The sequence below is a fragment of the Oncorhynchus masou genome, chromosome 3, assembly GCF_036934945.1.
Source record: "Oncorhynchus masou masou isolate Uvic2021 chromosome 3, UVic_Omas_1.1, whole genome shotgun sequence".
Classification (NCBI taxonomy): domain Eukaryota; kingdom Metazoa; phylum Chordata; class Actinopteri; order Salmoniformes; family Salmonidae; genus Oncorhynchus; species Oncorhynchus masou.
The window spans coordinates 37,094,162-37,111,589 of record NC_088214.1 but is presented as its reverse complement, the minus strand read 5'-3'; the positions used below and the strand labels follow the sequence as shown (position 1 = coordinate 37,111,589).

At 41.7% G+C, this 17,428-nt stretch overlaps 1 protein-coding gene across 2 annotated transcripts; it reads right to left on the bottom strand.

Moving 5' to 3' along the window:
- Positions 1-7,552: 7,552 nt before the first annotated feature.
- Positions 7,553-16,690, bottom strand: LOC135508122 (uncharacterized). 2 transcript variants are annotated; one of them, XM_064928106.1, is made up of 7 exons: positions 16,570-16,690; positions 16,101-16,284; positions 14,245-14,358; positions 13,608-13,754; positions 12,835-12,949; positions 8,112-8,167; positions 7,553-8,038 (listed from the first exon to the last, which is right to left on the bottom strand). In XM_064928106.1, exons 1-6 carry the CDS (start codon positions 16,683-16,685, stop codon positions 8,139-8,141), a joined length of 705 nt encoding a protein of 234 aa, XP_064784178.1. In that variant the 5' UTR covers positions 16,686-16,690; the 3' UTR covers positions 7,553-8,038; positions 8,112-8,138. The 2 variants fall into 2 exon arrangements, with proteins under 2 accessions (XP_064784178.1, XP_064784167.1); XM_064928095.1 differs by lacking the exon at positions 8,112-8,167.
- Positions 16,691-17,428: the final 738 nt, after the last annotated feature.

Below are 17,428 nucleotides of genomic sequence, written 5' to 3'. Positions count from 1 at the left end.
GGACCCTGTCTTTCAAAGACAATTAGTAAAACTCCAAATAACTTCACAGATCTTCATTGTAAAGGGTTTAAACACTGTTTCCAATGCTTGTTCATTGAACCATAAACAATTAATGAACATGCACCTGTGGAACGGTCGTTAAGACCCTAACAGCTTACAGACGGTAGGCAATTAAGGTCACAGTTATGAAAACTTAGGACACTAAAGAGGCCTTTCTACTGACTCTGAAAAACACCAAAAGAAAGATGCCCAGGGTTCCTGCTCATCTGTGGGAATGTGCCTTAGGAATGTTGCAAGGAGGTTTGAGGACTGCAGATGTGGCCAGGGCAATAAATTGCAATGTCCGTACTGTGAGACGCCTAAGACAGCGCTACAGGGAGACAGGACGAACAGCTGATCATCCTCGCAGTGGCAGACCACATGTAACAACACCTGCACAGGATTGGTACATCCGAACATCACACCTGTGGGACAGGTACAGGATGGCAACAACTGTCCGAGTTACACCAGGAACGCACAATCCCACCATCAGTAGTCAGACTGTCCGCAATAGGCTGGGAGAGGCTGGACTGAGGGCTTGTAGGCCTGTTGTAAGGCAGGTCCTCACTAGACACCACCGGCAACAACGTTGCCTATGGGCATAAAACCACTGTCACTGGATCAGACAGGACTGGCAAAAAGTGCTCTTCACTGACGAGTCGCGGTTTTGTCTCTCCAGGGGTGATGGTCAGATTCACGTTTATCGTCAAAGGAATGAGCGTTACACCGAGGTCTGTATTCTGGAGCGGGATCGATTTGGAGGTGGAGGGTCCGTCATTGTGTGGGTAGGTGTGTCACAGCATCATCGGACTGAGCTTGTTGTCATTGCAGGCAATCTGTGCGTTACAGGAAAGACATCCTCCTCCCTCATGTGGTACCCTTCCTGCAGGCTCATCCTGACATGACCCTCCAGCATGACAATGCCACCAGCCATACTGCCCGTTCTGTGCGTGATTTCCTGCAAGACAGGAATGTCAGTGTTCTGCCATGGCCAGCGAAGAACCTGGATCTCAATCCCATTGAGCACGTCTGGAACCTGTTAGATCGGAGGGTGAGGGCTCGGGCCATTCACCCCAGAAATATCCGGGAACTTGCAGGTGCCTTGGTGGAAGAGTGGGGTAACATCTCACAGAAAGAACTGGCAAATCTGGTGCAGTCCATGAGGAGGAGATGCACTGCAGTACTTAATGCAGCTGGTGGCCACACCAGATACTGACTGTTACTTTTGATTTTGACCCCCCTTTGTTCCGGGACACATTATTCCATTTCTGTTAGTCATATGTCTGTGGAACTTGTTCAGTTTATGTCTCAGTTGATCAATCTTGTTATGTTCATGCAAATCTTTACACGTTAAGTTTGCTGAAAATAAATGCAGTTGATAGTGAGAGGACGTTTCTTTTTTTGCTGAGTTTATGTTTTGGCCTATGAGCTAGGATTGCATTTTTAAGGATGGATATGGGGGAGGATCAAAGAGTTCAGGACTCAAAATTCAGTACAAGTGTTTGTTGATATTGGATTAAGTCTTTATCTGTGGGAGTACATTTTTCTGTACATTTCCATCAAGGTTTGGCTGATGTATGTTGTTCTGTAAATATTTATCTGCTAAGGATCTGCTCTTTGGCCAAGTGTCTACATTGCACTAGTCTGGGATCTGAACTGATCCACTGGTTAAACAGAGCATATCAGCTTGGATTCCAGTCTAATGCGGCACCGCCCAAAGACAGCACTGTGGTGATTCACTGCTCTGTTAAAAGTTGCAGACAGCTGGTCTTCTAACTCTGTTTTCAACATGTGTATATTCTCTCGCTGCCTCCCTAAATCCATCTAAGTTTCAACTGTTGATTGGAACTTGTGGAGACATTGCAAACGTCCATGATGACCTTTTCAAAAATCAAAACATCTGGGGTTTTAATGTCTTCTGGATTGAGTCAAATCTCTCGTAATAACAACAGTAGGAATAAACTGGATTGTGTTCATGTCCTAGATCTAACATTTTTATTTAGTAGAACAGACATATACAACTGTTGAAAGGTTTGCTATGGTAAAATATGCAGTAACATTGAGCATTTGACAGAGAATATCGAGAAATTGTGAAAAGATTGACTACTGAAGCAAATACATTGTGTCTTGACATTTTTGTTTCATTTGTTTTAACTGTGATTTAAGGCTCTGAATAACATTAAAATACAGAGTCGATTCCAGGAACATAACATCACCTACAAGTTTGGTGACCCCAATGTGATTTGTCTTACAGAACATTCAGAAATGAGTGAATGGCTTAGTCCAGTCCATAGCGCGGTAGAGTTTTATTTATAATTCCATTGCTGGAAAACTGAAAAAAAAGTAAATTAAAGTTTATTTGAAATGCATCTTATGAAGGCTTCATAAAGCCCCACATAGATGCTTCACATATCATCTATAACCTTATATCTTGCTCTATAAAGATTCATAATGTGGCATAACTGTGTGACATAACCATGCATTTATTTGTTCACATTTAGAAATCACATTTGGAAATATTTTATCGAGCATGAAATGAGTTATAGATTATTTGTGACCTATTTATGCAGTGCTTATGAAGCCTATATGACCGTTAAAAAAAAAAGCTTTCTCAAGATGCACTTCAAATAAAGCAGGACTGAGTGTTTTACTGTCGATACCACATGTTTTTTTCATGCTTATTTCACTTATGACCCAAAATAAAGCAAGTTTCAGCGGTGGGTTTCTCTCCATGGCCTTGTCCTGTGTCTCAGTACCGTCTTCTTCTATGCTGAGGATCTGTAAGGCTGAATGCAAAGATACATTTTTTTTGTACGTATGGCAGTAAAGGATTAATACAATCAGATACATATACTATCATGTAAACCTCTAGCGTTCCCTTATATGGACGATTGTCGGGTACACGTAACTTACAGGAACAGCTAGTTCGGAAAATGCAGCCAAGACTCCAGGACGATAGGGTCTTTTGCGTCTGCCCTTAGTAATCTCATGCCTCTTAGTCCTGGAACTCTGAGGTGAAAGGATTAAGAGTGGAAAGGATTAAGAGTGGGTTTCCTTGAGAACTGCATATAATATTAAATTAATTCAAGAGATTTAATATCAACCTTGCAGTATGACAGTACAATAGCATTGTTATGATATGGGCTGTCCACTCGATCAGCCAGTTTATACCCTCTTAGAAAAAAAGTGCTATTTAGAACCTTAAAGGGTTCTTCGGCTGTCCCCTTTGGAGAACGTTTTGAAGAAAAAAAAATTATGCAGGTTTAACCCTTTTGGAACCCTTTTTTCTAAGAGTATAGTGTAGTTTTGATACATTTAAGGTTACTTATTCCCTCGACAGAGATGTAGCACCTTACTTAAAATCGGGTGTCTACATATCCTTCACATGTTTCAAAACTACAGCGTCTCTCTCTCTCTCTGTTTCTCTCTAACCTTGGGTGGCGGTGGAGGTCCAATAGCATTCTTCAGGACTGACATCACTGAACAACTCCCTGAAAGCTGGCCGCTGCATCCCTCTACCTTGTTTCGGCCGGGGAACCCCTCCTCATGTCTCTTTGCTCTGAGCTGCACAACCAGTGGCTTCATGTCTACCTGATGTCCAAATGATGACACCATTAGAATCGATCATGGCTCAAAGCAAGTAAAGTAGAAATTGTTAAGTAGAAATGATGTGGAAATGTAATGTGGTAATATGTGATAAAATTGTTTCTTACCTGAGGTGGAGGTCCTGGGAGGAATGGGGAAGAGCCTCCCTGTTGAGAGTGGTGCAGAATGAACGTGATAGTGCCAGAGTGACTTCTATACCAATGTGCACATTCTAACTGTGTGTCAGTCTAGAGCAGGGCTCCCCAACTCTGTTCCTGGAGAGTTACCGTCCTGTAGGTCCCCCCATGAAAACCGCCCCTCTTACCATCCAAGATCCCCCCCCACAGTCACCCCCGAAAACCTCCCCCTCTAGCGCACTTGATTCTAATAATTAGAATCAGGCTAATTAGTTACAACTGGGGTTGGAGTGAAAATCTACTGGAGGGTAGCTCTCCAGGAATAGGGTTGGAATCATAGATTATAGGACAGGGAATAAACCTAGTAGAATCCAGAGGAATGTCTCACCATGGCTTGGTTGGTTTGAAAAGCTGCTGTCCATCTGTCTTGTCCAGGGAGGGCCGTGGTGGAGAGCAGACAGACCTGCAGAAACAGGACACATTGCAGCCACACAGCCTGCTCCATGATGATACACTGGATCCTGAATACGCACAACATCCTCTTTATATACTGACATGGCTAATGATTACCAGATGTAGAGAGGGAACACTGAGGAATTCCAACAATAACACACACACACACACACACACACACACACACACACACACACACACACACACACACACACACACACACACACACACACACACAGAGAGAGAGACAGGGCAATTTTTTAACTGTGTGTGAACAAGAGGGAGGAGGTATGGACTGTATTAGGAAAAGAAGCTTTGGGAGGATTCCATGTTACAGCAAACTGTGAGTCAGTGGCGGTGGGTGCCATTTAAAATGAGGAAGGATTATATATTTTTTATGAGCATGGCCTTATTTCTATTGCAGCATATTGGATGGCTCATTCATGTTCCATTCACCCAGTTCAATGTAACATTGATAGGTATAGGCTACTACATGATACTTTAATTGACCCTGTACCCATCATGAGGTTGCTACAACCTAGCCTATGAATTAAAGCTTACAACGTAGGTGCACAGGTCGAGATAAATAAAAAAATTGTAATCAAGGTGACAGACACATTCAATACCGCCTTGCACACTCTTGGCTGCATCTAGCTGATCTAGGGTGTAATCATTTGTCTAACAGTTGCAAACAAGAGTTTCTATTGTATAGATTCAGGTATGTTTATCCCCGCTTCGTTCCATTTGTTTTCGTTTAAGAAGTTTTTCAACATAATCGGTGGAATGAATACACCCTGATCACACGCAAACACAGTTCCATTTAATAGCAGCCACATTCAAATCAATCAAAGTTTATTTGTCACATACACGTGGTTAGCAGATGAAATGCTTGTGCTTCTAGTTCCGACAATGCAGTAATAACCAACAAGTAATCTAACTAACAATTCCAAAACTACTGTCTTATACACACAAGTATAGGGGAATAAAGAATATGTACATAAAGATATATGAATGAGTGATGGTACAGAACGGCATAGGCAAGATACAGTAGATGGTATCGAGTACAGTATATACATATGAGATGAGTATGTAAACAAAGTGGCATAGTTAAAGTGGCTAGTGATACATGTATTACATAAAGATGCAGTAGATGATATAGAGTACAGTATATACGTATACATATGAGATGAATAATGTAGGGTATGTAAACATTATATTAGGTAGCATTGTTTAAAGTGGCTAGTGATATATTTTACATAATTTCCCATCAATTCCCATTATTAAAGTGGCTGGAGTTGAGTCAGTGTGTTGGCAGCAGCCACTCAATGTTAGTGGTGGCTGTTTAACAGTCTGATGGCCTTGAGATAGAAGCTGTTTTTCAGTCTCTCGGTCCCAGCTTTGATGCACCTATACTGACCTTGCCTTCTGGATGATAGCGGGGTGAACAGGCAGTGGCTCGGGTGGTTGATGTCCTTGATGATCTTTATGGCCTCCCTGTGACATCGGGTGGTGTAGGTGTCCTACAAACAGCATGATCAATTTACTCGTTGTATAAATAATTCCTCCTCGCACCTCCTCTCACCTTTTCTCTTCGCTTGTGGACTTCAACTAGATTAAACCGCGGAACATAATTATAAATAAATGTGTAGACTGCAAATTGACAACAAGAAGCCGAAATAGATATGTTTGACTAAAACATAATAATTTCAAATCTTGCTTACATTTGTGTATGATCATGTATCTCTATTATGCATGTGAAGACTTGGGAACAGATTTCATAAATTAAGATCACTTAGAGGTAATTTTCTGGTGTTTTTACATTCTTATGTACAACAATTATTACATTTTTTTAAAGTGTTTTTTTTTTACTCAGAACCACCCTTGGGCCAAATTTGGTTGGGGAACCCTGAAAATTGTCTCCATATTAGCTAACGTCATAGTCAACATAGCTACTAGAAGTAATGCGTTAGTAAACCCGCTACAATCATGCAGTACAGTGTACACTCAGCAAGCAGTTTAGCAGTTACACCAGCGGGTCCTGGTTGTAATGTACTTGAGTGAAGACCCAAAAGCGGTTTAACAGAAACAGAGTTCTTTTAATGAAAAAACAGGAATGGCATAGATCCTCTTCCGACGTTGTCAATGGCACAATAGAATACCCGCAGAGAGGGCGACAAATGAAATATAAAGTCCCTCTGATGAATAGCTGGGTAGCGGCGACAGGCTGCAGGTCGCTCTGGGTCGGTGCGGGTCACAGAGGAACGGTGGTAGCTGATCACACGTAGCATATGATGAACTGGACACGGTGCAAACAAAAGATAGTTAGTAGTGTACAGGATGCACCTGCCAGGCAGACTCCGACAGGATAGGACTAGGAGGAAGCAAACGAGACGATAGCTTGCTTCTGGCATGAGAAACACAAACGAGAATCTGACACCGAAAGTAGCAGGAACAGAGAGAGAAATAGAGACCTAATCAGAGGGAAAAAAGGGAACAGGTGGGGAAAGGGTGAACGAGCTAGTTAGGGAGGATGAGGAACAGCTGGAGAAGGAGAGAAAGAGAAGGTAACCTAATAAGACCAGCAGAGAGAGACAGAGTGAAGAGAAAGGACAGGAACAGACATAATAAGACATGACACTGGTGGCAATACATTTAGAAAACCAAAAGCTTACCTTGACTTGGAAGAGATCCAGTGTTGGATAGCCATAGCCAGCCATCTAACATAGTATCCCTTTCTGTTTGAGCTGGGTGTTTGAGTAGGCTAAACTAACTAGCTGCATTCGCTAGCTAAGTAAGTGGAAAAAAAACACTATGAAGTTTAGCCAGCTCTCTCTCGCTCCCTCTTTTGCTTCTTAATTTTTTGAAGAAAATTATTTGTTCAAAACTGTTTAACTATTGTCTTTCTCTCTTTGAGTCAACTACTCAACACATTTTATGCACTGCAGTGCTAGCTAGCTGTAGCTTATGCTTTCACTACTAGCTTAATTCTAGATTGATCCTTTGTTTGGGTGGACAACATGTCAGTTCATGCTACAAGAGCTCTGATAGGTTGGAGGATTTCCTCCAAAAGTTCTCATAATTACTGTGTAAGTCTATGCGAAGGGTTAAGAACCATGAGCCTCCTAGGTTTTGTATCGAAGTCAACGTATCCAGAGGAGGAAACTAGTTGTCCTCCAGCAACACCATGGTGCAACCCTACAGAGTGCTGTTGGTTACTGTAGACCTTCATTTCTAAACAGTGTGTTTTAATCAATTATTTGTTGATGTGAATATAGTTAAAGTACGAGATCTATAAGTGTATCTAAAAAACAAGTATCACTTTTTAAATGTTTCACCAATTTTATTTTTCTGAAATTCACTGAGGAGGATGGTCCCCTCCTTCCTCATCTGAGGAGCCTCCATTGGATTGAGTAATATACTTTCTTATTGGAACAGCTTGTCAGACAAGAGGGAGTTGATCTTGGCTTCCCTGGCTGTTGGTTTGGTTTAATATGTGATTTTGTAACATACAGAGGCGACCATGACAACTACTACTAATGATTATAGTAATACAATATTAACAACAGTCAATTTCATTTGCAAAGACCTTTTATCATAGTTTTGCAGTCTAAATGCATACAGAGAAATAAAATACCAACATACACTGTAGTTATTATTGGTATTGATAATCCAGTAGCGAATAGATGATTATGTCTTCAGCAGCTATTGGGCTGCCTTCAAAATGGAACCCAAGCCAATTGCGACACCACCCACTTTGTGGTATGTTCTTGCTTGTTCTTGTTCTTGGCTTTCTTCTGCCTCTCCTGCCTTTAAGTCCTGGAACACTAAGACGAGATGAGCGAACGATCAGAGAAAGAAACAAGCCCAATGGCTTGTCTTCATTTGTTTGTTTCTCACCTAAGGTGGAGTGGAGGAGGACGAGGTCTATGAGGCAGGAAAGGGGATACGCCTTCCTGTTGATTGTGATTAAGGGAGAGTGGGGTATGTTGAGATATGTAAAACTCAGCATCACTACGTCAAGGGAAATATAGTATTCTTTCTAACAAATATATCTACATATATATCACGATGTTGTGTATCCCTGTAAATAATCAGAATTCAGGTCAACATTCTAGTTTTGAAAACATAGCTTGTCCAAAAAAAGGTGTTCTCTTGGCACAACTTACCCCTGGAGTATGGGGTAAGTTGTGTTTAGGAACAGGGTAAGTTGAGCTGCCTTGGGGTAAGTGGGTGATGATGTCGTGTGACAGTGGGTGATGGTGCTGGTAGGTCAATGTTTAACTCATGGGATGGGGGTGTGGTATATCTTAAATATATGTCTACATTCAGATATACAGTACCGTTCAAAAGTTTGGGGTCACTTAGAAATGTCTTTGAAAGAAAAGCACATTTTCTTGTCGATTAAAATAACATCAAATTGATCAGAAATACAGTGTAGACATTGTTAATGTTGTAAACTACTATTGTAGCTGGAAATGGATGACTTTTAATGGAATATCTATATAGGCGTACAGAGGCCCATTAAATAGTACCAGCAAAACACCAGTCTCAACATCAACAGTGAAGGCGACTCCGGAATGCTGGCCTTCCAGGCAGAGTTGCAAAGAAAAAGCCATATCTCAGACTGGCCAATAAAAAGAAAAGATTAAGATGGGCTAAAGAACACAGACCCTGGACAGAGGAACTCTGCCTAGAAGGCCAGCATCCTGTAGTCTCCTTCACTGTTGATGTTGAGACGGGTGTTTTGCAGGTACTATTTAATGAAGCTGCCAGTTGAGGACTTGTGAGGCGTCTGTTTCTCAAACTAAACACTGTAATGTGATTGTCCTCTTGCTCAGTTGTGCACCGGGGCCTCCCCCTCCTCTTTCTATTCTGATTAGAGCCAGTTTGTGCTGTTCTGTGAAGGGAGTAGTACACAGCATTGTACGAGATCTTCAGTTTCTTGGCAATTCCTCGAATGGAATAGCCTTCATTTGTCAGAACAAGAATAGACTGACAAGTTTCAGAAGAAATAGCTTTGTTTCTAGCCATTTTGAGCCTGTAATAGAACCCACTAATGCTGATGCTCCAGATTCTCAACTGGTCTAAAGAAGGCCAGTTTTCTTACTTCTTTAATCAGCACAACCACTTTCAGCTATGCTAACATAATTCCAAAAGGGTTTTCTAATGATCAATTAGCCTTTTAAAATTATAAACTTGGATTCGCTAACACAACGTGCCATTGGAACACAGGAATGATGGTTGCTGATAATGGGACTCTGTACATCTATCTAGATATTCCATAAAAAATCTGCCGTTTCCAGCTACAACAGTCATTCACAACATTAACAATGTCAACACTGTATTTCTGATCATTTTTTTTAAAACAAGGACATTTTTAAGTGACCCCAAACTTTTGAATGTTGTTTTGATGTGCCAATTTGTAGGCAACGTCTCTGCATTTGAGGTAACTAAGCCCATGAAAACTGTCCGCGAGATTCTTGATATATTTATCAAGCTCTGACTCCATGTCATCAGATAATATCTTGTGTTCTTCTGCTTCTCTATCATAGCCTCTCTTTCACACAGGTACAGTTGAAGTTGGAAGTTGACATGCACCTTAGCTAAATACATTTAAACTCAGTTTTTCACAATTCCATACATTTAATCCTAGTAAAAATTCCCTGTCTTAGGTCAGTTAGGATCACCACTTTATTTTAAGGATGCGAAATGTCAGAATAATAGTAGAGATAATTAATTATTTCAGCATTTATTTATTTCATCACCTTCCCAGTGGGCCAGAAGTTTAAATACACTCAATTAGTATTTGGTAGCATTGCTTTTAAATTCTTAAACTTGGGTCAATAATTTGGGTAGCCTTTCACAAACTTCCCACAATAAGTTGGGTGAATTTTGTCCCATTCCTCTTGACAGAGCTGGTGTAACTGAGTAAGGTTTGTAGGCCTCCATGCTCACACACGTTTTTTCAGTTCTGCCCACACATTTTCCATATGATTGAGGTCAGAGCTTTGTGATGGCCACTCCAATACCTTGACTTTGTTGTCCTTAAGCCATTTTGCTACAACTTTGGAAGTAAGCTTGGGGTCGTTGTCCATTTGGATGACCCATTTGCGACCAAGCTTTAACCTCCTTGACCGATGTCTGGAGATGTTGCTTCAATATATCCACATAATTGTTCTTCCTCATGAAGCCATCTATTTTGTGAAGTGCACCAGTCCCTCCTGCAGCAAAGCACCACCACAACATGATGCTGCCACCCCCGCGCTTCACTGTTGGGATTGATATTTTTCGGCTTGCAAGCCTCCCCCTTTTCCCTCCAAACATAACGATGGTCATTATGGCCAAACAGTTCTATTTTTGTTTCATCAGACCAGAGGACATTTCTCCCAAAAATATGATCTTTGTCCCCATGTGCAGATGCAAACCATAGTCTGACTTTTTTAATGGCAGTTTTGGAGCAGTGGCCTTTTACTTTTCTTTGAGTGGTCTTTCAGGTTATGTCGATATAGGACTCGTTTTACTGTGGATATCGATGCTTTTGTACCTGTTTCCTCCAGCATCGTCACACGGTCCTTTGCTGTTGTTCTGGAATTGATTTGCACTTTTCGCACCAAAGTATGTTAGTCTCTTGGAGACAGAACGCGTCTCCTTCCTGAGCGGTATGATGGCTGCGTGGTCCCATGGTGTTTATACTTGCGTACTATTGTTTGTACAGATGAACGTGGTACCTTCAGGCATTTGGAAATTGCTCCCAAGGATGAACTAGACTTGTGGAGGTCTACAATTTTTCTGAGGTCTTGGATGATTTCTTTTAATTTTCCCATGATGTCAAGCAAATAGGCACTGAATTTGAAGGTAGGCCTTGAAATACATCCGAAAGGTACACCTCCAATTGACTCAAATGATGCCAATTTGCCAATCAGTAGCTTCTAAAGCCATGACATCATTTTCTGGAATTTTCCAAGCTGTTTAAAGGCACAGTCAACTTAGTGTATGTAAACTTCTGACACACTGGAATTGTGATACAGTGAATTATAAGTGAAATAATTTGGCTGTAAACAATTGTTCTGACAAATGAAGGCTATTCCATTCGAGGAATTGTCAAGAAACTGAAGATCTCGTACAATGCTGTGTACTACTCCCTTCACAGAACAGCACAAACTGGCTCTAATCAGAATAGAAAGAGGAGGGGGAGGCCCCGGTGCACAACTGAGCAAGAGGACAATCACATTACAGTGTTTAGTTTGAGAAACAGACGCCTCACAAGTTCTCAACTGGCAGCTTCATTAAATAGTACCTGCAAAACACCCGTCTCAACATCAACAGTGAAGGAGACTACAGGATGCTGGCCTTCTAGGCAGAGTTCCTCTGTCCAGGGTCTGTGTTCTTTAGCCCATCTTAATCTTTTCTTTTTATTGGCCAGTCTGAGATATGGCTTTTTCTTTGCAACTCTGCCTGGAAGGCCAGCATTCCGGAGTCGCCTTCACTGTTGATGTTGAGACTGGTGTTTTGCTGGTACTATTTAATGGGCCTGGGGACGCCTATATAGTTTGCCAACAAGAAATTTGTGGAGTGGTTGATAACCGCGTTTTAATCACTCCAACCTAAGTATATGTAAACTTCCAACTTCAACTGTACATGTTCATTTTCTTTATTGTTAATGTACGTATTCAGTGTCATTTAGTTATTTTTTTTCATCCCTTGCTGCTGCTCAAATGGCCTTTTTCCCTTCTACTTCCTTGGTGGCTCTTTATAGAACCTCCAGGGGGGCTTCATACAAATGCTCCATTTGTAAATGATGTCTTTGTGTTGAAGCGTGCCCCTGGCTATCTATAAATAATTAAAAACAAGACAATTGTGCTATCTGGTTTGCTTAATATAACTAACTTGAAATAATTTTTTACTTTTACTCTTGATACTTAAGTACATTTTTAGCAATTACATTTAGTTTTGATACTTAAGTATATTTAAAAATAAAGTATTTTAGACAAGAAGTATTTTACTGGGTGACTCACTTTTACTTGAGTAATTTTCTATTGATGTGTCTTTATTTTTACTGAAGTATGACAATTGGGTACTTTTCCCACCACTGGTATGGGATATGGTGGGCATTTGGCTCAACTTACCCCAATGCAAACATTTTGACTATATTAGTCCACACAGCTACAAGGATGCACTTTAATGCTTGGTTTAGATCCTCATATTGGAGCGTATAGAGACCCCAACTGATGTACAAAACAATCTTAAAACTATCTACTTTGGTTTAGATACAAGCATCATGAAACCTATAACACAATACAATAATTTGACTTTGTGAAAATCTGTTTTTTTTAGACCGAACTTGCTCACCACTTTTTCATGTAGTTCCTTCCTTCACAGACTCCTTGAAATGATAACCTCTTCCTAAATATTTGGTCACATGATCATTTTTGTGTATGGTTTCCCAGAAATAAGGGGAGGCTCAACTTACCCCACTCTACCCTGCATACTGTTATTTCATAAAAGAGGAGAACAAAATGTATATTTGAATCTGTCAGGTGACCAAGCCAACTCCCTTTTTTCAGCCTCTGCTTTACTAACAACCTCTTCAGTTCTTCATATCTGTTTAGTTGTCTCTTACCCAATGGGGAGGTGCATGGAAGGAGCGCTCCTCTCCTAAGCGGAAGTGACAGATTCATGGCTTTTACTGGCTGACATTGGCTCCGGACTTTCTCCCGACTCTTAATCCGTGAAATCTGACGTGAGAGGAGAGAACAATCAGTGATTGGAAACAACATTGGCTCTGTCAAATGTGTTAACTTGTTAGTTTCTCACCTGCGATAGAGGTATAGGAGGTAATAGGGGTAAGTCTCTCTGTTGAGAGTTATTACTTATTGTCACACCCTGATCTGTTTCACCTGTCTTTGTGATTGTCTCCACTCCCCTCCAGGTGCTGCCCATCTTCCCCATTATCCCCTGTGTTTTTATACCTGTGTTTTCTGTTAGAGGTTTTCCAGAGGTTTTCCCTCTGTTCCTGGCTCTTGATTGTTCCTGTTTTCTTGTTTTCCTGGTTTTGACCTTTTGTGCCTGCCTTGAGCCCGCCTGCTTGCCTTCCCGTACCTTTGTACCTTTGCCCCACCGATATGGATTTCTGACCTCTGCCTACCTTGAGCTTGCCTGCCTACCCTGAGCCTGCCTGCCGTCCTGTACCTTTGCCCCGTCTATCTGGATTGCTGACCCCTGCCTGCCTTGACCTGTCTTGACCTGTCTTTTGCCTGCCCCTGTTGGATGAAAAAACTGTTCTTAATTCAACATGGTCTGCATCTGAGTCTACATCTGGGTCTTACCTGAAACGTGATACATATTGTCATACCATAATAAAATATCACTTTTCTCAGCTTCTGCTTTACTTACAACCTCTTTGGTTGGTGTTTGGTGGTGTTTTACCCAACTGCCCCCAGGATGACTCATGGGTGTCAAGGCTCCTAGGCGGGAGCGACACATTTCCAGGTTTTTCTTGCATTCACTCCTGAATTTCTTCTGCCTCTTAATCCTTAAACTCTGAGGATGGAGGAGAGAGGGTTCAGACAGTCGAAACAAGAACAGTGGTTCTTGACCACTCAACCACTTTGATTCTTCAGATCTTTGTTTGGTTGTCAAGGACCAAAGCCACCCATGCCACAGCCTTTTCTCCCTGCTTCCATCCCTCAGATGCGGGTAGTATAGGAGCATCATGTCAAAAACTGTCAGACTGACCAATAGCTTTTACCCACAGAACATCAGGCTGCTGAATAGCCACCACTAGGCAGTTACCTGCTTCCCCCCCCCCCCACATGGACATATACCCTGCCCTCAACCCCTAATGGACATTTATCATCGTTAAAGTTGTAAATATGTATATATTATTATTTCATATTTTCTAATTCCCTTCTCTTTTTGACCTTCACTGTTGGAGCTCTGAGCTTAAGAATTTCACTGTACCCTGCAATTACATCTGTGACCCTGTGAATGTGGCTTAATAAACTCATCCAATCGAATCATCGAGTCTTACCCAACCGGTAGGAGGCCCAGGCATTCCGGAGAGTCCACTCATCTCTCCTATGAGGGAAAGACAAACGTTCTTGCATTGGCCCTCAGCCTCGGTCTGCCTCTTAGTCCTTAAACTCTGAGGCCAGATGAGAGAGGAATCAGACAGTGGAGACAAGTGCAGTGGTTCTTATCAAATTAATTTTCTGAAGCTGTGGGTTAATTGTTTCTCATCTGAGGTGGTGCTCACAGTACGACTGGACATGATCCTTCCCGTTGACTGCCTATATTTTCATACCTTAGTGATGTTAGTGGAGTTCACCTATTATATAGCACGTATTTTCACTAAAGTGGACAGCCAGCCCAGCCGGCCTAGCTACAGTAGGCTTGGACAGCTCTCTTGTACGTGTGGATGAATAACATTACATGGGTTTTTGGTAGAGAGAGGACAGCACCATGTTACCATGACAATTGCTTCGACAACCCCAATGTCGCAATGTAACTTCTGTAGCACTGGAACTGTACCCTCAGATAAGAGGAGTTGGTATTATCTTTGACACCATACAACATCAGCAGGATATTACCCAATACAACAATTGCATCCTCATTGTTAACAGGAATTAGTTATCGAGAAACGAACATCGGAAGTAAACAAACCTTCTGAACATAAGCCTCACAGAAATATGAATATGATAGCAATTCATCTATTCGTACATTTACATTCTCCATGACTATAATTACTATAATTCAAATCAAATATTATTATTCACGTGCTTTGTCAAGAACAGGTGTAGACTAACAGTGAAATGCTTACTTACAGGCCCTTCCCAACAACGCAGAGAGAAAGAAAATAGAGAAATAATAGAAAAGTAATAACACTTAATAATAAAAGCAATAACACATACACAATGAGTAACGATAACTTGGCTATATACACAGGGTACCAGTACCGAGTTGATGTGCAGAGGTACGAGGTAATTGAGGTAATTATGTACGTATAACTAGGAATAGAGTGACTATGCAACAGGATAGATAAAAAAAACAGTAGCAGCAGCATATGTGAGGAGCAGAAAAAGAGTCACTGCAGATGGTCCGGGTAGTTGTTGGTTAACTATTTAACTAACTACCGTAAAACTTCAGATAAACGCAGTCTCAAATAGCTGCCTGTTCCTTTTAATAGCCGGGCATCGACACACATTCAGTATCAGCAAATGAGCGCCTGTTTCAAATAAACGCCGGGTCTAATTCTCTTGTTTAGGAGTAAACTACAGTGAGTAGCCGCAAAGATTGTGCAAACGAAGAGAAAGGAGAGCCACATCCTTGCCATGGATGAAACAGAAGTGTGGTTTGACATGGTCAGCTCAACTAGCAACAAGATCTCACGGTCTCACTTCAGTATTCAACATTTGTCCAGGAGTAGATGAATGTCTATGGGCGAAGAGAAAGTAGGTAAGGCTGTTAAAACAGAAGAAAAAAATTTGATTGTCAATCATAATTAACTTTGACGGTTAAGTTGCCAAGTGGACGGTATTGAAGTCATCTCACGATGTCCTGGGGACCTGAACAAACGTTGAATAGTGAATTCTATCTGGTGTGATTGGAACTACGGGGGATACAAAGCTCAACAAGGTGAAACTGGTGAGAGAATGGTGCTGAAGCACGAAATCGGGGTTGTATGATAGGCAGCCTAGTCTTTGCAAGTCAGATCTGCGATGGATTTGGTATTATAATGTTTATACAGGTCATACTGGTCACAGTAAACAGTGCGGTAGTCTTTTCAACATTTTATTGAGCAAAAGCTGTGTGTATTAAGGACATAGAGTCTAATAAGCGCTGTTGGTGTTCAGTAATAAACGCCCGAGCTGTTAATTGAAGTTTTACCGTATTTAGCAGTCTTATGGCTTGGGGGTAGAAGCTGTTCAAGGCCCTGTTGGTTCCAGACTTGGAGCATCGGTACCGCTTGCCATGCGATAGCAGATAGTGACTCGGGTGGCTGGAGTCTTTGACAATGTTTAGGGCCTTCTTCTGACACCGCCTCGTGTAGAGGTCCTGAATGGCAGAGGTCCTGGATAATTGAGTGAAAACATATGATGTATGTCAGCCCACATAGTTGAAGCCGCACATGCACACAGTAATATCATTGATGTGATCTGAAGATACGAGTAAATTATGTAAAACATGTACCATACTGATTACTTTATTTGGACTCACAATGTTCCCCGACCCCAAAGGTTGTTAGACCCATTGAGACACATGGAGACACATTTATATTTGTGTTCTATTTAACTCTGTGGGTAGAAAAACACAGTTCATTCTGACCAGTAAAGAACAGAGGATTGGAATGTCTTACCATGGCTTGGTTGGTTTGTAAGGCTGCTGTTCATCTGTCTGGTCAGAAAAGGCTGTGGTGGAGAGCAGACAGACCTGCAGACACAGGACGCCCAGCAGCCACATAGCCTGCTTCATGCTGATACACTAGAACCTGCTACACACTCAACTCCCTTTTGTACTTTTATCACACGGGTGCACAATGCACACTCATGCATGCATGCAACACACCCACTTTGCTCTCCAATCCTCTCCCTCTCTCAATTCAACTACCGGTATAGTGTACTACTTAGTGCAGTATATATATTTTCCTTTATTTAACTAGGCAGGTCAGTTAAGAACAAATTCTTATTTTCAATGACGGCCTAGGAATAGTGGGTTTTAACTGCCTTGTTCAGAGGCAGAACGACAGATTTTTACATTGTCAGCTCGGGGATTCAATCTGGCAACCTTTCGGTTACTGGCTCAATGCTCTAACCACTAGGCTACCTGCCGCCCCAAGTATATGGGGCATAGTGTGATTACGGTGTGATTCTGCGCTCTGATACCGAGTCTACTACAAGCATCAGAGATTAGAGACGTACCATGGAGCAGCAGAGGCCCCCAGTGAACTTTGCCCTCGCACACCACACCACACCACACCAAAGCCCTGGCAGCAGCCCCAGCTGACTGGATCCTCATGTGACTGGGTTTCACATGAAGCAATCATTAGTCCAGCTTCATTCTCCAAAGAATCACTTTACTGGCTCTCTCAAAAAGTCTGGACTCAGATCTGTGTCACACTAATGACCATTCACGTTGGCAAGACAGCACAAACAGATCTGGGACCAGGCTACAAAAAGCCTCCTTACCCCAGGAAACCTCACTGTGTGACTGTTCAC